General features: G+C 52.8%; 1 protein-coding gene across 1 annotated transcript in view; it reads left to right on the top strand.

Moving 5' to 3' along the window:
* The window catches only part of GYPC (glycophorin C (Gerbich blood group)), a 43,774-nt gene that overhangs the window by 19,146 nt on the left and 4,707 nt on the right, over positions 1-19,921 (top strand). Inside the window, exon 4 of the mRNA XM_062195590.1 lies at positions 18,664-18,714. Coding sequence (XP_062051574.1) covers positions 18,664-18,714 — 51 coding nt within the window. The remainder of the gene's footprint in view (positions 1-18,663; positions 18,715-19,921) is intronic.

Consider the following 19,921-nt stretch of genomic DNA (forward strand, 5'->3'; position numbering starts at 1 on the left):
GTCGCTGAGGACCTTGCGGTTGGAGGCAGATGGCATCCACGGTGTCCCTTTCATGGTCCGGATGCCCTGTGAGCCGGGGCTCTCGCTAATGGGCACTGCTGAGCCTCATTATTGTCCTTGCTATCGCCTGGAGGCTTTTGGTCTCTGCGTGACTCTGTCTTTCCTCCCTGTGTTCAGAGAAAAGCCATGTCGGAGGCTCCTCTCTTGGTGTCCCTGGCCACCTCTTGCTCTCCTTGGCTGCAGGGCTATGGAACAAGAGCAGGTGCATGGCTGGCCTCTCGCTGCCCTTCCTCCCGCCCAGGGAGCCCCCATGGGGGTTGGTTCTCCAAGACGCTGCTCCTTTTGCACTCCCCAAAGGTAAAGGGCCCCCATGTGGCCCACTTCACGATGTCTCCACGTGGGCCGGGAGCTGCCACTCAGGATCCTCGTGTTGCAGCTGGACGCTGCCCAAAGCGCCTCGGTCACCATGCACCAAGCCCTTAGTATAGCCCGACCATGGCCACTTCTGCAGCCATGTTTCTGGGACCCTAGCACCTCTGGTGCTCAGGATACCCTGGAAAGATGCTCTGTGGCAGGACCTTGTCAACCTGTGCCCCAGCCAGAGAGGGGCAACCCAGAGCCCAGGCACCCCAGCACCAGCGAATGAGGGTAGCCTTGGGGCACTAGTTCCCCCTGCTTTGTCCTCTGCTCCCTGTGTCTTATACCTTAAGGGTGTTCAAGGATGATGTGAGACCTGGGGCAGGCAGACTCCCATCTGCAGGAGGAGCTGAGGCTTAAAGTGCCAGACCTAGGATAAAGACACAACACAACTCCTCAGGATCACTGTGGCCCTGGGTGCCACAAATGAGCAATTGTGGTAAAAGCCCTGTGTGAGCTTGAGCACACCCTCATAACCGTCAGCCCGAGAGGGCGGAGACATACTCAGATGCAGGGACCTGCACCACAGGTCTGCAAACTAAGGCCCGTGGGCCCAATCCTGCCTCTGCCTTTCTTTTTTTTTTTAATTTTTTTTTTATTTTTTGACAGGCAGAGTGGACAGTGACAGAGAGAGACGGACAGAAAGGTCTTCCTTTTGCCGTTGGTTCACCCTCCAATGACCGCTGCGGCCGGCGCGCTGCGGCCAGCGCACCGCGCTGATCCGAAGCCAGGAGCCAGGTGCTTCTCCTGGTCTCCCATGGGGTGCAGGGCCCAAGCACTTGGGCCATCCTCCACTGCACTCCCGGGCCACAGCGGAGAGCTGGCCTGGAAGAGGGGCAACCGGGACAGAATCCGGTGCCCCGACCGGGACTAGAACCCGGTGTGCCGGCGCCGCAAGGCAGAGGATTAGCCTGGTGAGCCGCGGCACTGGCCCTCTGCCTTTATAAATAAAATGTACTGGGACACCACTGTGTCCATTTGTGTATCAGGGGTGGGGAACGGCTGGCCCATGGGCCATATAAGGCCTACAGAATTGTTTGAGCTGGCTCAGCCAAGGCAGCTGCAGGTGGGGCTGGTAATTCAGTAAATCTGCAGCAGATTAATTTTTTTTAAAGATATATTTATTTATTTATTTGAAAGTCAGAGTTACACAGAGATAGAAGAAGAGGCAGAGAGCAAGAGGTCTTCCATCCGCTGGTTCACTCCCCAATTGGCCGCCAACAGCCAGAGCTGTGCCTATCCGAAGCCAGGAGCTAGGAGCTTCTTCCAGGTCTCCCACGTGGGTGCAGGGGCCCAAGGACTTGGACCATCTTCTACTGCTTTCTCAGGCCACAGCAGAGAGCTGGATCAGAAGTGGAGCAGCTAGGACTCAAACTGGCACCCATATGGGATGCCGGCATTGCAGACTGGGGCTTTAACAGCTGCGCCACAGCGCCGGCCTCCAGCAGGCTAATTTAAGTCGCTAATTTTGTATGACCTGAGAATGAGGTTATAAATACCCAAATGGCCCTGGGCAGGGGAAAAACTCCCTAGCCCTGGTAGTGCCCATGGCTGGTTTTGGCTGTGATGGGAGAGTGGAGTCATTGGCACGGAGACTCAGTGGTTCTCACAGCTGGACATCCCCTCTGAGTTTGTGTCTTCTTGGGGGACACCATTCCTGGGGGCCCAGCCACCCCTAGCCCTCAGTGTCCTGGGGCATGTGGGAGTGGGGCAGAAGAAAGGTTCAATATCTACTATCTGGTCCTTTATGAAAGAAAATTTTCCAGCTGCTGACTTAAAGCAACAGGGGAGTCCGTAATGATGCACTTTCTGGGCTAAGAGCCCCCATGGCCCCGTGGCAGGGAAGCCACGGAAGAAAGGACGGACTGCATCCAAGGTCGGCTTCTATAGGGAGCACCTTGGTCGCCATCACCTGATCTGCTACTAGCCACACTGCTGGGGGTGCAGCACTCCTATAGTCGCCCCTTCCTCCTGCCTTCTGTTACCCCCTCTATCAACACAGGCAACCAGAGCTCTGTTGCAGCCCTGGGGGGAATCCTCACCTTCCCTGGACAAGTGCAGGGGGAAGAGCCAGGGCAGGTGCACAGTGTGTCAGACAGGATCCAGCCAGCTCGCTGTTGCATTTCAGCAGGAGGGGAGCGGCCTGTCCACATGGCAGGTGGCATGCCAGGGGGCTCAGGGGGCTGCCACCTGATTTGCAGGTAGAGACCCAGGCGACCACATCAAACAGGGTTATAAAGTCGTGGCTCCCAAGCCCAGTTGTGATCTCCCATATCTATGCTTGAGCTCTTTGCTTCTGCCAGCTGCACCTGCGAGCCTGTGTCTCTTGGATCACATTCCAGGAGCACACATTGAGCACCAGCTGTGTGTCAGGCCCTGGGGCTGTGACTGCTGAGAAACTGTCACCATCCCTGAGGGGAGCTGACGTTCTGGAGGGGGTGGACAGATGGCCACAAGGCCCCCGGGTGGAACGCCTAGTGAGGCAGAGGGCATGTGGGGCTAGGGAAGACAGCGAAGCCAGGGAGGGCAACAGGGAAAGTGGAAGTCAGACCAGGAGAACTTTACTCAGGGAAGTGATATTTGGGAAAGACCTTGCGAAGTGAGAGCCATTCGTGGTGTTATCCAAGAGGAGGCAGAGGGCACGGCAAGTGCAAAGGCCCTGAGGTAACAGCAGGCCTGACCTGAGCGAGGAGCCCCCGGCTGTGGGGAGAGCTGGGGAGCAGGGTGGGAAGAGATAACTATGAATGCAGTCAGACAGGTGAGGTGGCAGGGGGAGGACGGCATCCTCCCTCATCACCTGCTGCAGCACCCGGAGTTCCCTCATCCACAAATCCTGCAGCCGTCAGGTCGCTGCTGGGAAGCTCACCACTGACAGACAGGACCTCAGCTGGCGGAGGGCTGGGAGCAAGGCCTGTGGTGGGGGCAGGGAAGGAGGAACAAAGGACCCTGAGAGTCCCGCAGTAGGGGATGGGGTAGGAGGGCATCCCGTCTCCAATTCCAAACAGCATGAGTTCTAGCTCTCTCTTGCTCTTGCTCTGTCTCACACATGGCTACACACACAGGCACACATGTACACACATGTGCACATGCATGCACACCCACACAAGCCAGCTTTCAGAGCTCATGTGACGTTGCTGGAGGCCCCATCTGGAGAAAGCCTTTGCACAGCCCCAGGGACCACAGTGCCCTGCAGAGCCTGAGCATGAGCAAGGGGGGTGGGGCTCTCAGACCACAGAGCATGCAGGGCCCTGGGAGAGCAGGCCACGGGTGAGTGAGGACACCGAGCCAGCCCCAGCAGGTCCCCCGACTGCAGTCCCCTGCTGATGTGAGCTCTGGGGGTGCCAGCCCAGAGACGAGCACAGAGCAGTGATCGCCTCCTCCTTCTTGGGGTGCGGCACCTGGCCCAGCAGCACATAGAGTAGGACAAGGGACAGCAGGACAGGCAGGCTGTGGACAAGGGAGGCCTGAGAACACTGTTCCTGCATCCAGGCTGCCACATTCCCCGGGCGAGGATGGCCTCTCACCACACTCAGCCTCCACCGTCTTACACCACACACACACACACACACACAGAGTGAGAGCCCATCCTAGTGTCTCTCCTCCTTTTTCCAAGACCAGAGAGGTGAAGCCAGCTGTCCAGCCTCTCCCCGATCAAGTGCAGACCAGGATTCAGCCTCCTCATTATCAGCCCATCACTAGACTCGCACAGAAGGAGCAGCCCCAGCTCAGGGGCCTGCCGGGACGTCACCTTTCCCTGGAGACACTGCAGAGTAGAGGGGCTGAGGGGGGCCTTTGCATCCCCCAAGCACCCAGGAAGGGAGTGGATTATGCACCTGCTCAGAACACAGAGCTGAGTACCAGAGGCCGCCTGATGGTCTGTGTGCCCCCAAATGTCTAGGGTTTGGAAAGACGGAACGTGAAGGCCCCAAGAGTACAACAGAGCAGCTCTGCACCCAGCATCTCCCCAGCTGAGGACACCCCCAGGCTCAGCGGCAGGCAGGCAGCATGCCCTTCCCAGCCTCTCTGTGTGCTTTAGGTGCCGTAATGTTGAGGGGACAAATGCTAAATGCTTAAGCATTGCCTGCCCCTCCCCCCCACACACACACAGAACACACTCGAGGAGACACAGATGGCACCACCTCTAGGATTTAAGTTCAGCTCTTGCTGAGTTCCAGGCCCCAGGTAATGCAAGCAGTCTGTGTTTGTTTTCTAAGAAGGGGGGTGTTTGGTGTGTGGTCCTGAGAAGGGCCGTGGAGACTCTGTCTGGGTGGCACCAGCAGGTCAGGGGTACTGCCTCATGGGTCTGAGTAGGCGGGGGCACTCTGTTTCTTCAGGGGGCCTTTTCCCCTCCCTGTCTTCAACCTGTTGGAAATGGCACCTCCACCCAGGCCTGCCCCACAGATAAGCCGCCTCAGCGGTGGCGGAAGCAGAGCCGGCCTCCTATCAGGCGTTAGCAGGGGACCTGGGGCCTGCACTGGGCTGCTGCCCCTGCTGGCACTGATAACGTGGGCAGGGCTTACCCGCCCCCCAGCAGCCCCAGCTGCCGGCTCCCCCAGCATCCCACAGTCTCACCTCTTGGAAGCAAGAGCAGTGAGGCCCAGGACATTTCTTTTTGCCACCAGAGCAGGGCGGGCATCTGCTGGCCAGAGGATCTGATTGAGAACATAGGGATGACCGCCAGCGAGGAGGGCAGTGCATAGGGGCACCAGACAGGCCCGTGGGCTCCCCACGTGGCAGAGTCCACCCAGGATCCCCTTCAAGGAGCTACCGCTGTTCCTGTTTCACTACTGAATCTCAGAAAAGGAAGGTGTTAAAGTCTTTCCTCGAATGTCGCTGGGCCACATTGGAAGCCAGGCTTGCTGATGGCACAGGCGCAGGTAGCCTGCGCCCTACCTGGGAGCTGGGACTGGTGGGGCTCATTGCCCATCCCCCCCACACACCCTGTCTATGGACAGCACATTCCACCTTCCCAACTCCAATTTGCTATCCCTGTTAAACCTGCCGCTTACCTGGTAGGAGCAGCAGACAAGGAACTGGCCATGTTTGGGCCACACTCAGCCCAACACATTTCTTCATGGTCTGGCTGAAATCCAAACTTAACTACTTTTAAACCGGCAACCCTGGTAGGATGAGGCCTGGACACAGGTGCTTTTGAATGGGTCCCAGTGAGTCTGAAGTGCAACCAGAGTGCAGGACCAGGAGCAAGGGCTGTTGCTGTGAGTGAATCCACCATGAAGACTCACCTGCAGGGGGGGCCCCAGCCCCAGTTCCAGCCGCAGAGCCCCCAGCTGGATGAAGTATTCTCAGTCTCTAGGAGGCAGCCCAGGGAAATCCTGACAGATTCTCTTCTTAGCCATCCTTCCATCCGTCTCCCAGATGCCTCCCACAGTGCTTAGAAATCCTCTCATGTGAGGCCAGCACTGTGGTGTAGCAGGTTAAGCCGCCGCCGTCTGTGGTGCCGGAATCCCATATGGGCTCTGGTTTGAGTCCCAGCTGCTCCACATCTGATGCAGCTCCCCGCTAATGTGCCTGGGAAAGCAGCAGAAGATGGCCCAAGTCCTTGGGCCCCTGCATCTATGTGGAAAACCTGGAGGAAGCTCCTGGCTCCTGGCTTCAATTGGCCCAGTTCCAGCCTTTTGGGGAGTGAACCAGTGGATGGAAGATCGATTCCCTCTCCCTCCTCCTCTCCCTCCCCTTCCTCCTCCTCCTCTCCCTCTTCCTCTCCCACCTCTCTCCCTCCTCCTCCCCTCCTCCTTCCTCTCCCTCTCCCTCCCCTCCCCCTCCCTCTCCCTCTACCTCCCCTTCTCATTCCTCCTTCCTCCCTCCCTCCCCCTCTCCCTCCCCCTCTCCCTCCCTCTCTCCCTCTCCCTCCACCACCATGTAACTCTGCCTTTCAAATAAATATAAAGAAATCTTTTAAAAATCCTCTTATGTGAACTTAAACATCTAAAACACAAAACATACCTGCATGTTTAGAACTTTGAATAATGTCATTATGGTAGTGAGTAGTACTGCACATATGGAGATGCAGCATAGTACACTATTATTCATAACTCTCCTCCCTTCCCCACCACACTGAGGTCCCCGTTACTAACTTCTAGTCACACCCCAGCCCACAAGCCCAGATTCTTATCCCTGTCAGGTTTGCTTCCCTGCAGCCCCAACCTCATCCCCAGACCTCCTTGTCCATGTCCACCCTGCTCACACCAGGTGCCCTCTCACCATGCCATGCTGAAACTTCCAAGTGCCCGTCTACACTGTGGGCTCTCACTGTTCCGCCTCAAGATTTTAGGAGACTCCCCTTGTCTGTACCATCTCACCTGCTAATTACCTGGACAAAAACACTCCCTTTCCTTAACAGGGTCTTAAAGACCATCCGTGGTCCACTGTTCACTCAAGCAGGTGAACGATAGCACTTATTAGTGGCCATGAACACGATAGTGATGGTGGACAAAGTAATAAGATAAGGAAACAGGGATGTACACTGGACGTCTTCTCCTACTGCTCTCTTAAAACTCACAGCTTTTGGGTCTCCCAAACAATTCAAAAGTAGTTATCTGAAAGGTGGAACATTCTAGAATTGTGTTTGTTTTAATATGAAACTATTCTTTCTTTAAAGGGGCACTGTTATTGAGGTCTGTTCTGTTTTAGACAATCTGGCTTACACAGTAGCCCCTAATCCTGACTGTTCAAACACATCCAACCGCAGGACTGACTAATGCTGCCTTTTTGGGGTTACTCTGCTTGGTCTATCTTCTTGTGTTGATCAAAGAAATTAATGCACCAGTCTGACAGAAGACTCCCTTATGTCTGTGCTTACCCTATGTCTGTGAAGACCTGTGTTTGAGACGCTAACCCCCTTGATGAAACGCCTGAGCAGAGTATCCTGTTTGTCCGGGTAGGGCTATGCCAGTCCAGCTGTTCCTGGTAATGGGTTGTCCCACTGCAACCCAGCATCTTACCAGTGTCTGAAGTGGAACACGGTCTAAGTCTGTTGGCTTCCTTTGATTAATCTCCAGGGCATCTGTCACTCTCTATGAAAGCAACATTTAATTTTGATGGCAGTTGATTTGTGTCACAGGAGTTCAGCTGACAAGAGGCAAAGTTATGTATGCATTTACGGCTTCTTTGCTTTCCAGAGATTAATGTTGGGCGAATACAAATCACCAGCCCCGGACAGGGGCTGGGAAGACAGAGCAGGGGCTTGTGAGGTGATGGATTGAGAGGTGCTGTGGAGCGTTTTCATCAGGAGGCAGTGCCGTGGGAGGATGGGGCCGAGGGCAGTGGTCCAGGTCCAGAGAGGAGACTTGAACCAGGGCGGACAGCTTCCTGGCTGTGCTGCAGATGCAAACTGAGGAAATGAGACCCGGGCTTCCTGAAGTCCCTTTCCTGCTCTGGTATGCAGAAGACAGGATTTGGAGGACAAAAGAGGGCCAGCCTCCCAGCGGGAAGGACACAGGAAGCCTGACTGTTCCAGGAGATAAACAAGCACACCCTGGCCCTGCCTGCTCGGCTCACTGCTGGCCCCCTGAGCCTACCGCCCATGGAACCAGTGTAGGCTTTGGGCCCCTGAGGCACCATGCTTGTGTGCATGTGTCTGAAGGAGCCAGTCTTATCCTCCTGGATGGGGCCAGGACCCCCTGTGGTGCTGAAATCCAAGGATGCTGAAGTGCCTTCTGTAGACCAGCGTAGCGTGTAGCCTATGCACATGCTCTGCAGATATTGTTAGGGGGTAGTGACAAGATAAACGTGTGTGTTCAATACAGCTGTAATTTTTAAACACTTTCCATCCAAGGCTGGTTAAGTCTATGGACATGGAATGAGGATAAGAGCACTACCCCTCTGGGAACCATCTGCCATGCTTTACGTCCGCCCCATCTTCATCCCCTTCCCCTTGTCTACAGAGGAGGGTGTGGAGGGTCTTAGAAGGATGTGTATAGCTGGGACACAAAAGAGCCAGGACTCAGCGCCAATTCTCTGTGCATCAAAACACACAGTTCTTGTGCCCCCCCACCATCAACAAAACCCCCTTGGAGAACCTCTCCCATGATTCTGACGAAGAGAAGTTGGTAGGCATGCATGTGTCCTTGTCTTTGTATTCCCAATCTTCAGATCCAAATGTACCCATATTCCTGGCCCCCTTGGCATGAAAGTCACCTCTCAGTGGCATCACTAATGACACCTGTTGGCATGGCCCTCCTCCCCAGGCCTTCATAGGCACCGTCTTCTGTGAGCCTGAGCACCCTCTTGGTGCAGGTCCCACTGCACATGGAGCAGTGGGAGGCTCAGAGGCCTGTTCTGCAGCTCTGGGAGCTCCCTGGGGACCGCTTCCTGGCTGGTGGGGCAGAGGCACATTCTGTCTAAGGACCAGGAGACAGGATGCCCTGCTCCCAGCTCTCCCAGCTCCCGCACTTTCCCTCCCTTCCACATTCTTCACCACTGCATCTCCACACTTCTCCCCATGACTGTGCAAGCAGTTGGCCTGGGACCGTGTCACTGCTCCTTCCTCAGCACATCTGCAAGGAAGCCCTGACCTCTGGCTTGGCAAGACGCACTTAGCCCCTCCCTCCCCGCTCAGAGCGGCTCCACCAGGATCTTCTTTTGTTTTACTTTATTTTTTAGAGATTTATTTATTTGAAAAGCAGGGTTACAGAGAGGGAGGGAGGGAGGGAGAGAGAGAGAGAGAGAGAGAGAGAGAGAGAGAGAGAGATTTTCCGTGCACTGGTTCACTCCTCAAATAGCCACAACGAGAACGAGAGTGGGAGGGGAAGTGGAGGAGGGGGAAAGAATGAATTGATTTTCCATCTGCTGGTTCACTCCCCAAAAGCCATAATGGCTGCAACTGGGTTGATTGAAGCCAGGAGCCAGCAGCTTCTTCTGGATCTCCCACATGGGTGCAGGGACCTAGGCCATCCTTCACTGCTTTCCCAGACACATTAGCAGGGAACTGGATTGGAGGTGGAGCAGCCGGGACTTGAACTGGCGCCGATATGGGATGCCTGGTGTCACAGGCAGTGGCTGAACCTGCTGTGCCACAGCGCCGGCCCTTGTTTTATTTTTATCAATAATTGACAAACAGTAATTGTATTTATGGGCGACCATGGGATATTTTGGCACATGAACACATTGTGGAATGACCAAATTAGAGTAATGAGCATATCCATCACCTTGACTATTTATCACTCATTTCAGATGAGAATACTTAAAATCCTCTTTTAGCTTATGTTTAGATATGAACCCAAAAGAAACAAGAAACATAAAGTAGACAAGCGGAATTGCATCAGACTGAAAAGCTTCTGCGCAGCAAAGGAAACAAGAATGAAGAGACAGCCCACAAACTGGGAGAAAATGTTTGCAAATCATACAGGTGGTAAGAAGCTAATATCCAAGGTATACATGAAACTCCAACTACTTAATTAAAGAAAACACATAAATCTATCTTAAAATGGGCAAAGGACTTGAATAGACATCACTCAAGTGAAGACACACCAGCAGCCAGTAGGAATGTGGAAGAATGCTTATCACCACCAATCATCAGAGAAATGTAAATTAGAATCACTTGGGACACGCCTCACACCTGTTAGAATGGTTAAAATAAAAAAGCAAAGATAACAGGGCCAGGCGAAGAAGTGGAGAAGAGGGAACCTTGCACGCTGGTGGAAGTGTAAATTGGTGCAACTGTTGCAAAAAAGAAAGTATGAGGTTCCTCAAAAAAACTAAAAATAGAACTACCTGATGATCCAGCGATCCCACTTCTGGGTGTAAATCCAAGGGCAATAAAGTCATTCTATCAAAGAGACACCTGCACTCCATGATTATTGCAGCACTAGTCACACCAGCCAAGAGCTGGGAACAACCCAGGTGTCCACCCACTGATGAGTGGCTAAAACAAATGAGGTGCAATACACGCAGGAGACTACTACTCTGCCATTAAAAAGGATTAAAAAGCTCTTGTCCTTTGCAACCACATGGATGGAACTGGAGATCATTATTTTAAGTGAATCGGGCCAAGCACAGAAGACAAATACCACGTACTCTCACTCAGCTGTGGAATCTTAAAAAGCTGCTGTCATTCGAGTTGAGGATACAGTGGTTACCAAAGGCTGGGGGCAGGGGGATGTTGAGGAAAGACTGATAACTAAGTTACTGTTACGTGGGATTAAGTGATTCTGGTGCTCTGTTGCAAGGTGACTGATGATAGTGTACTCTGTATTTATCTGAAAAGAACAAAAGGTGAAAGAGAAGACTTTGAATGTTTTCACCATAGAAAAGTGATAAATGTTTCAGGCAATAGATTTTTACCCTGATTTAAACATTGTACGTTGTGTACATTTATCAAGACATCACAGAGTACTCCATACATATGTATAATTTCTGTGCATTGTATAAAAAAAGGAACAAAGTTTTCAAAACACAGAAGTCCTGCCATGTGTGAGGACATGGGTGCACCTAGAGAAGACGGTGTGAGATGAAATAAGAAGGCGGGCACAGAGAGACGGAGCAAGCTCTCTCTTGGGTGTGCTGTCTACGAAAGACAAACTCATAGAAGTGAAGAGAAGAAAGGTGGCTACCAAGGGCTGGGCTGGGGCTGGGTCTCCTCCAGACATGGGCTCCCTGGCTCCCACCCGTCACCCCAGGTGAAGGGAAGAGGATGAGCTTTCCACGACCTGCTCACCCGCTGCTGCTGAGCCCCCTGGAAACACAGTGACAAAGCGTGGCTAACCGAATCATCGTTATTTACACATGCAGCCCGATGGAGGCCATTTAGCCGTGTAATTAGGTACTTAATTATGCTGAAAATACAATTATGTGACTGTTTAAGTGAATTAAGTCCTCCGGAGGAGTAACAATTCGTAGACATGGCCCAGCTAGAGATCAGGGCACATGGGTGGGGGTGAGGAGGCGCTGGTAGCTCAGGACCCGGTGAGCTGGACTTTGAATCACGTATGTGAGCACGTGTGAGTGCATACGTGGGCATACGGGCACATACAGGCACACAGAGGATGCCTGGCTCACACCCCGATGCCCCCCAGGAGTCTACAGAGAATGGTCGCACACCAGGAAGTTCATAAATGACAGCCATGCACGTCCCTGGAAGCTTAGTGTACACACGTGGAATGACAGAGAATCATGGGGAGGTTATATATCCAGCCTGTGAGGAGCAGGTGGATAGAGAAAAACACTAGTTAGGACAGAGGAGTCAGCCGGGACATGTCAGGGGCTGTTTTATGCAGTAGTACCTGTTTATTTGCCTTGCATTGTGTCAGATGCTGAGGCCTAAAATGCAGTTCTGGTCCTCTGTGTGACTTCACACAGACAACTGCAAGGTGTTTTCATGGTGATACGAACAAGTTCTGCAGCAGACTACAGCCTTGGCCCGTTTTTGTGTAGTCAACTGACTCAAAACAGCTTTGACGTTTTTGAAGAGTTGTTAATAAAAAGGAAGCACATGGAGCAGAAACCGTGTGTGGCCTGCAACTCCGAAATTGTTTACTTCACGGCCCTTTTGGAGAAAGCTCCCTGCTCCCTGCAGAAGTTGAGGGAGGAGCTCACGGTTCTTGTGCAGCAGTCAGGGAAGACTTCCAGGAGGAGGTGGCAGTGATCTGAACGCAAAGGTTGAGCAGGAGTTTGCAAAGGTCTAGAGTCTCGCTACGGTGGTGCAGAGCCTTGACCACCCAGGGGGCCTCCTTGTCACCATCTCCTTCCCCCAATAGGCACTCAGAAGAAACCACCATCAAAAGCTGACTTCATCCCACTTCGCTTCCCCACCTCTTCCCTGTGCAGCTTCCGTGCCATTGTTCATCATGTCGCTCCCTCACTGTGTGTTCTGTGCCTGCCAGGGGATCCGGAGGGGGTCACTGCCAAACCCCACTACTTCTGAGTAAATGTGGAGACGAAAGCTTGGAGCAGAGTCGTGGGTGGAAGACTGGCTACACTCTGCACGAGGAAGTAAGAGGTGTGCACAGAGAGCTAAAGAGAAGGAGATGGAGAAGGAGGAGAAGCTGAGGCTGCCGAATTCACTGGAAGGTTCATTCCCGTGAGACTGCAATCAGGACAGCTGAGCCTTCCCCCTGAGGATTCTCACCCAGTCTAGAAAGTGAAGAGAACTTCTCCAGAGTCTTCAGAGACGATCAAAACCAGACACCCCTGGGCACGCGGCTGAGTAGGAGCCCAGGCTGTGTGTGCTGGCCCCGCTGGTTGCAAGGAAATTGTCTGGGACAGAAACAAAACCTGAGAAGGACCCAAGAGCAAGCCCCATGATGTCTCAATCCAGCCTCCACGCTGCTCCCTGTGAGGCCAGCGCGGGCCTGTGTTTCCACCTGCAGAAGTGAGAGGCAGGGGTGAGAACTCATGCACTCCAGCCCCAGCTCCTCCTGCTCCATCTATCCTGCTCCCAGAGCAACGGGGGGAGGGGCTCTGAGTACCAGCTGCCCTGGCTCTTGTCCACTCGTGCACTTCTTCCTTGGAAATGAAAACGTCTGCTTGAAGCCTCCCCTCATGGGTTACCCAATGGATGTGTGAACGCGAGACGCAGAGTTGTTCAGAGAGGGTGATTGGGGTGTGCTCACAGCAACCCCATGGCAGCTGGTGGGAGACAGTTGGAGGGTTGCAGGCACTCAGTGGAGGCATGGAGAGAGGCAGGTGGGTGGGGACAGAGGAAAGGGTCCTTCACAGCTCTCCTAGCCTGAAACTTTGCTGCAAGAGGAGAGCTAATTCTAAACACAGAGCCACCACGTTTCTTGATTGTAAAAGTAGCACCTGTTTATCTGAGATGATTTGGAAAGGGCAGAAAACTACAGAAGAAGACAAATCCAAAAAAAAAGTTCATGGGAAACAGAAAGGATGAGCTTACCGTGGTGCAAAACAGCAGAAAATCATGTGTGCTGGGGGAGGGGGGGCTCAAAAATTCATGAAAAATACGTTTTGTGAGAAAATGGTACATAGGATTTTAAAAATATCCTTTTGCACCAAAGTAAACTTATTTTTAATTACATTTCCATGAACTTTTGGAAGTACCATCATACGAGAAGAAAACGAAACCACCCATCAGCCCCCATTCACCATCAAAATCTGCCCCCAACATTTTAAGTGTGTTTCTTTTTATTCTTTTTTGAACTGTGGCATCCTTGCTGTGTGCAGCCGTGTTCCTTTCACTTGTCATCACACTGTAAGCACCTCCTCCTGTCACTAAGAATTCCCAGGCGTCACCTTAAATGCCTGCGTGACATCCTAACACATGGGTGCATCATAATCTACATAACCAACTCCCAATTGTGGAACAGTGAGATCGTCCTCGTCTTTTATTTTCCCCTTTAAACCACAGGGTAATACACTTTGCTGAGCATGGATGTTCGCTGCCATTCCAGACTCTTTGTCTGGGATCCATGACAGGAAGTGGATTGTGTGAGTCCTGGGGTGATACGTGTGCCTAATAGTGTGTAAGAGCATTGAATGGAGCCCCATTTTGAGCCAGCCCAGCCTAATCAATGGTGGCAATAACCAAATGATCAAACACCCTTTCCTGTGCCAGGTGCTGCACTAGGTGCTTCCCCCATCTAACGAGTCTACACAGTAATGCTGCCACATTTGGCAGGAGGGGGCCCTTAGATTGAAAGGCCACATCACCCCCCAGGATAGTCTAGGTGTGTGGGCAGGTGGGGGTGGGGGCTGAGCTGTCACTCCTCACATGGACATGGAACAAATGCCCAGCCCTGAGCTTCCCCATGCCTCCCTATACAGCCTCACCGTTCTCAAAGAGATCTCTAGATGGAGCTCCTGGCTCCTGGCCTCCATCTGGCTCCACCCTGGCTGTTGTGGCTATTTGGGGAATGAACCTGCAGATGGAAAAATATTTCTTTCGCTCTCACTCACTCTCTCTGTCACTCTGCCTTTCAAATAAATCTTCTAAAAAATATATAAAAAGAGAGCCTCCCCCTGCCCAGTCCATGAGGGTGACAGTGACTGTAATTAACAAGAAACCCTACAGGGAAGACATAACTCAAGATAAAGGTGTTGTCTGAGCTGGATGAGGTGACACCATCCACACAGAATTCTCTAGAGAGGACCTTGTCCCCTTAGCATATTTCATGGGGTTTGTGGGGGATTAAGGAGGCAGCAGACCCTTGGCCCAATCTGTTTCACAGAGTGAAGGGCAGAGGTCCACTGTGCCCTCCGCCACCCCCTAACAGGGCTTCCGAAGGGTTTCTAGGGAGGTCAGATGGCAAAGAGACAGGAGGAGGGGAGGAGAAGGCTTGGTCAGGCTCCCGGGTCTGGCTCTTGAGGAGTGTCTGATTGGGAAGCTGCCTGCAGGCTGGCCTCAGTCTGGCTTTCAGGGTCGGGTGAGGGGCTGGGGGCTGGACCACAACACTGAGTTCTGATGTGGATGGCGGAGGGCAGCCTACAAGGCTTCAGTACCAGCACACCGGTCACGTTGTATAGGACACGACAAGAGGGAGAGATGTGACCAGGCTGTTTCATGGCGGGGGCCGGGGGGGGGGGGTTGGAGCAGTGTAACAACGTCACATGATGCTTTGTCAGCCCTAGGTTGGGGAAGACCACCCACGAGGTGCTCCATGCTGGTCTTCATGGCCTTCATGCTGACCTTGAAATGGGCTGGCGTGTCCTGACGAGGGTGACACTGTCCCTACCTGACCTGGGAGTTGGGTTTGCAAGCCCAAGGGAGAACACGTGTGCTTTCTGCAGGGATGGGAGGGGTGGGGCAGGCTGGGGACACCCCCACAGCCTTCATCCAGCAGCTGCCTGGAGCCTGGCCTAAAACACACAGTGATCAGGCATTGTGGCAGTTGGATCCCATTCCAAGGAAGCCCTGTTGCCCACCCCAGTAGCTGCATTGACCCCCTCCACGCCTGCCCTTTCTGCCCATCATGCCTCTGTCCCAGGCTGGCACTGCCTACCCAGGCAGTCTAGCAGGCCAGACTTAGGTCTGCCTCCTCCAGGAAGCCTTTCCTGAGAACACTGGGGAACACAGGGTCCATCAGAGAACAACTCTTTCTGGATTTATCCCCACTGCTTACACTGTGAGCTGCTGATGGCAGGGGCCTGGCCTTAACTGGGAGGATGTTGCTGGGATGTAGTGGGCACCAGCAAAGGCTTGCTGACGGGAAGAATGGACACAGTTGTGAGCTTGCTCACGGAATCCAAGAGGCCTGGAACCAACTCTGATGGCTGAGTCCCTTCTACAGAGTCCTAGCCCTGCACCTGTTTACTGGACCCTGTGTCACACGGGACTCTAAAAAAGCTCGTGGAAAATAGAAATAAAAGGTAAACTTTATTTGGGTACAAAATATTTTCAAATCCATACATAGATTTTTTTTCCTAATACACATTTTGCATGAACTATTTGAAGACCCTTCATATCTGTGAATTTCAAAATGTTTGCACCCAAATGACCTCATCTTTTAATTCTATTTTCCACAAACTATTCCAAGTAGCCTCCTAGAAGGTGTTGGCAGACTAGCTGGGGACAGATACCTTCTCCTTTTTCCCTTTCAAACCTGGGGCTGGCTAAGTGCTTCCAGGGGAAATTGATGGATGGGTCATACGTTATTCATTTATTTCCTTGGGATGCTTATGTGCTAAGACCCAGAGCCTGAATGCTACATCCTTTCAGGGAACAATAAAGCAAATCATCAAAGAAAGGTCAATGTACTTGACCTTTCCTACCAAAAAGAAAAGTTAGTTAATGAACTTCGGCTGTCAGATGATTTATGCTGCACTTACACAAGGACATTGAGGGATCTAAGAGTGGGAAGAAAAATAAAAAATGAAACAACCCAACACAAGCCAAGGAGAATGTCCCACACCTGCAGAGGTTCCTGCTCCCCTGAGCCCTAAATAAGATGCTCGCAAAGCCCTCACTGTTTGAGAGCTCTTGGTAAATTGTATTCTTTTTTCAGCCTGCCCTATAGATTCCCTGAAATCCAGTACTTCCGGTGACTAGCACGACACTGAGCAAACTATCAAGACATAGATGCTGCTGGTCTTCAGCACAACTGGCCATCCTGAAACTGGCCCTCTGGCTTACCCGTGACTCCCTTTGGGATCTTAAAGCTAAAGCGATCTTCTGCCTGGTGGGAAGTCATCCTCACTCTCAGCTCTTAAGGGAACTCACTGCCTTGAGTCCTGGCCTCCATGCCTGAATTTTTCCTTTGCTGGACCAGATGGACGATGAAAGGCAGGAAGTGGGAGCTCCCTGGGTAACCCTAAGGCAGAGGAAGAGACCATGAGAGAGAATCCAGGAGATGCAGAGACAAAGCCTTGCATGATACAAAGTTTCTCAGTCTCTGTGGTTAGAATGGTGGTTCCCAAAATTTCAGGCACAGGAAACCTCACCCCCAAAGTCACATGTCAATGGTATTTGAAAGGTGGGGATCTTTGGGGAGGTGATTGGGTGATGAGGCCTTTACATCCACGGATGGATTAATCTATTCGTAGATTAATGGGTTACAGGGGAAGTGATTTTGTTAGCATGCTCACTCTGTCTTCCCATGCGATGCCCCCCACTGTGTCATAATGCATTAGTTAGCCCATCCCAGATGCCAGTGCCATACTCTTGGAGTTCCTATCCTCCAGGACTGGTAACCAAATAAACTTTTGTAGCACTCGGTCTGTAGCACTCCGCTACAGCAACAGAAATTGGACTAAAACTCCGACTTGATGTCATTAGGAAATGCAAATGAAGAGATACTCTTGGTGGCCACAGAGGAACATGGCTTCCATCCCCAGAGCTGATGCCCAGTGACAGCTGTCTTTCAACATCTGAGACGTGCAACCGCCCCCCAGGAATCCAGCTGCAGTTGTTGTCCTGCACCCCATTATTGAAGCAGAGTGTCCCCAGTATTGCAGGCGGCATTTGTGATCTCACTCCCCACCCCGCTGAGAGCTTGTAGAATGGGTAGTGATTGGCTATAGCCAATGACAAAATCCCTGGGGAGAAAATCCATCCCCAGCTCCACAGAGAATGTGAATAGTGGAGGGTGCTGTGCAGTCGGTTCCGGGGAACCCAGAAGGGACTGGGCTTCCAGACATTCAGTGATTATCCTTCAGTGCCTGACGCCCAGCCCCAGGGGCTGCACTTGTCCCCACTGGATCTCAGCGTCCAGCATTCACTTGAATTTGCTGCTCCTCTGCTGCTGGGAAGCACTGTGAGCCTTGCGTGCCTGACTCCCGGTGTGTGCCCTGACTGTGTGCTTGCTGACTTGGTGGCTGGCTTATCCCCTTCCCCCTCCAGGCCCCGTGCTCACCCCAGACCCCTAGCTCAGCTCTCCCCTGCTCCCTGCTCAGGGTCTCCGGAGTCTCTTGCTCCCCACCACCATCCCTCCTGATACCCACAGCCTGATTCTTATCAGAAAGAGGCATCTGGCAGCTATGCTGGGGAGAATGACCTCATAGCGCTGTGATTAAAGTGATTATCTGGGCGGAAATGCCTGTTATCCCTCTCTCTGTTAATATGCATAGCCGTTGTAATGGGAATGTGGGATTTTCCATGTTAACACTGATACTTCCGTGGTCTAATAAATCCTGCTTCTCACCCATCCCCGCCCCTTGGAGGATGACCTTCTGTGGGGCAGCAGCTAGAGGTAACGGGCAGGTGCCTGCTCTCCTTGTGATCCTGGCCCTCCAGCCAGACAGTGAGGTTCAGTGATTTAGCCAGTGCTTGGGGAGGGGCAATATTCCCTAGGAGCATTGATTCAAAGGCTGGTCGAGGAGCTACTTCAAAAGGGCAAGAGGTGACAGCACTCGCTGGGAACCAGCCAGCCACTGGGCGAGCCCATCACATCTCTGAGCCCCAGTGTCCTACCTGTGAAATGGGTTAACGGCACCGATCATCCAAAACAAGACAGCTGGGAAGACCACATGAGATGGCAGATGGAGCAGGCAGGCAGGGACACTCCACAAATGGTCCATGCTAAGCACAATGAGGGCACAACTGCATGCACACTCCAGATTCCTGGTGAGCATCTACCAGTGCTGGCTCTGGCGTTGGTGCTGGGATATGGTAGAGAGCTCGCCTGGGCCTGACCTTGTGGTTTGTGTGGTGCTCCCCAACCCACCCAGTGGCCCAGCTGAGCCTGGGTCAAGCCTGTGCACTGTGCAAGGACCTCGCTGTTCCTGCTGGTTCCAGAGCTGCTCACACATGTGCAGAGGATGCAGGCTCAGGCCGGGGTGCTGCGGAGCATGCAGAACCTGCCTCTCTGATCTCAGGCTCTTCTCTCCCACTCACAGAGGCGGACCCAGGGATGGCGTTCTCCGTGACGGACATTGCCATCATTGCAGGTGAGCTGGCATGCCAGGGGCCCTCCTAGCAGCCAGGACACGCCCAGAAGGAAGCAGAGCTGGGGACTCGGGCGGGACGTGGCTGCAGCCGGTGCTTTCCCACTGTCAGGGAGGGCTGTGAATAAGGATGGGAGGAGTCCAGCCAGGGCAGAGTGTCCAGGTGGAGGAGGTGGGGCAGGAGGACAGAGGAGCTTTGTCTGGTCTCTTGTGCCAAGAGGCACCCCCCTCAGGGCCATCGGCCCACAGGGACTCAGGGGCTGGAGGGAGACTGGCTGTGGCGAGGGAGATTTTAGGTGGAGGTGGATGAGCAGGTGGACTGATCTGAACTGCCTGGTCTCCTCCCCCTTCTCCCTCACCCCACCCTGTTCCCTACCCTGGGTCTCACACCCCTGACTGTCCCTCCATCCTAAAGCAAATCGGATGCTGCCTTCACCTCGTAATAAACCCTGGATGTGTAGTTGACTCCCCGTGGGTCACAATTGTGACCAAAACTTAAGTTTTCAAGAACAGTCAGGTTTGGGAGGAGGGAGCAGTCGATTGCTCTGTTCCTTTCTTTTTAGATTACTACTAGCTCAGAGGAGGTCTGTAATTTAAAAAAGAAAGAGAAAATGAAGCATCCTGTTCAATTTTTTTTGTTTTAAGATTTATTTGAGGGCCGGCGCTGTGGCATAGCAGGTAAAGCCACCGTCTGTGGTGCTGGCATCCCATATGGGCACTGGTTCAAGTACCGGCTGCATCTCTTCCCTTTCAGCTCTCTGCTGTGGGCCCCTGTACCCACGTGGGAGACCCAGAAGAACCCCCTGGTTCCTGGCTTTGTATCGGCACAGCTCCAGCCATTGCGGCCATTTAGGGAATGAACCAGTGGATAGAAGATATCTCTCTCTCTCTCTCTGCTTCTGCTTCTTTGTAACTCTGCCTTTCAAATGAATAAATAAATCTTTAAAAAAAGATTTATTTCTTTGAAAGGCAGAGGGACATACAGAGAAAGGGGACAGGGAGAGATTTTCCATCTCCTGGTTCACTCCCCAAATGTCCAAGCTGAAGCCAGGAGCCCAGAATTCCATTCAGGTCTCCCCGGTGGGTGGCTGGGACCCAAGTACCTGGACCATCATCATCTGCTGCGTTCCCAGGAGCATTGACAGGGAGCTGGATCAGAAGAAGAGTATCCAGGATTCTACAGGGCTCCCAATATGGGATTCCGGTGTCA

The sequence above is a fragment of the Lepus europaeus genome, chromosome 1 (genome assembly GCF_033115175.1).
Source record: "Lepus europaeus isolate LE1 chromosome 1, mLepTim1.pri, whole genome shotgun sequence".
In the NCBI taxonomy this organism is placed as follows: Eukaryota; Metazoa; Chordata; class Mammalia; order Lagomorpha; family Leporidae; genus Lepus; species Lepus europaeus.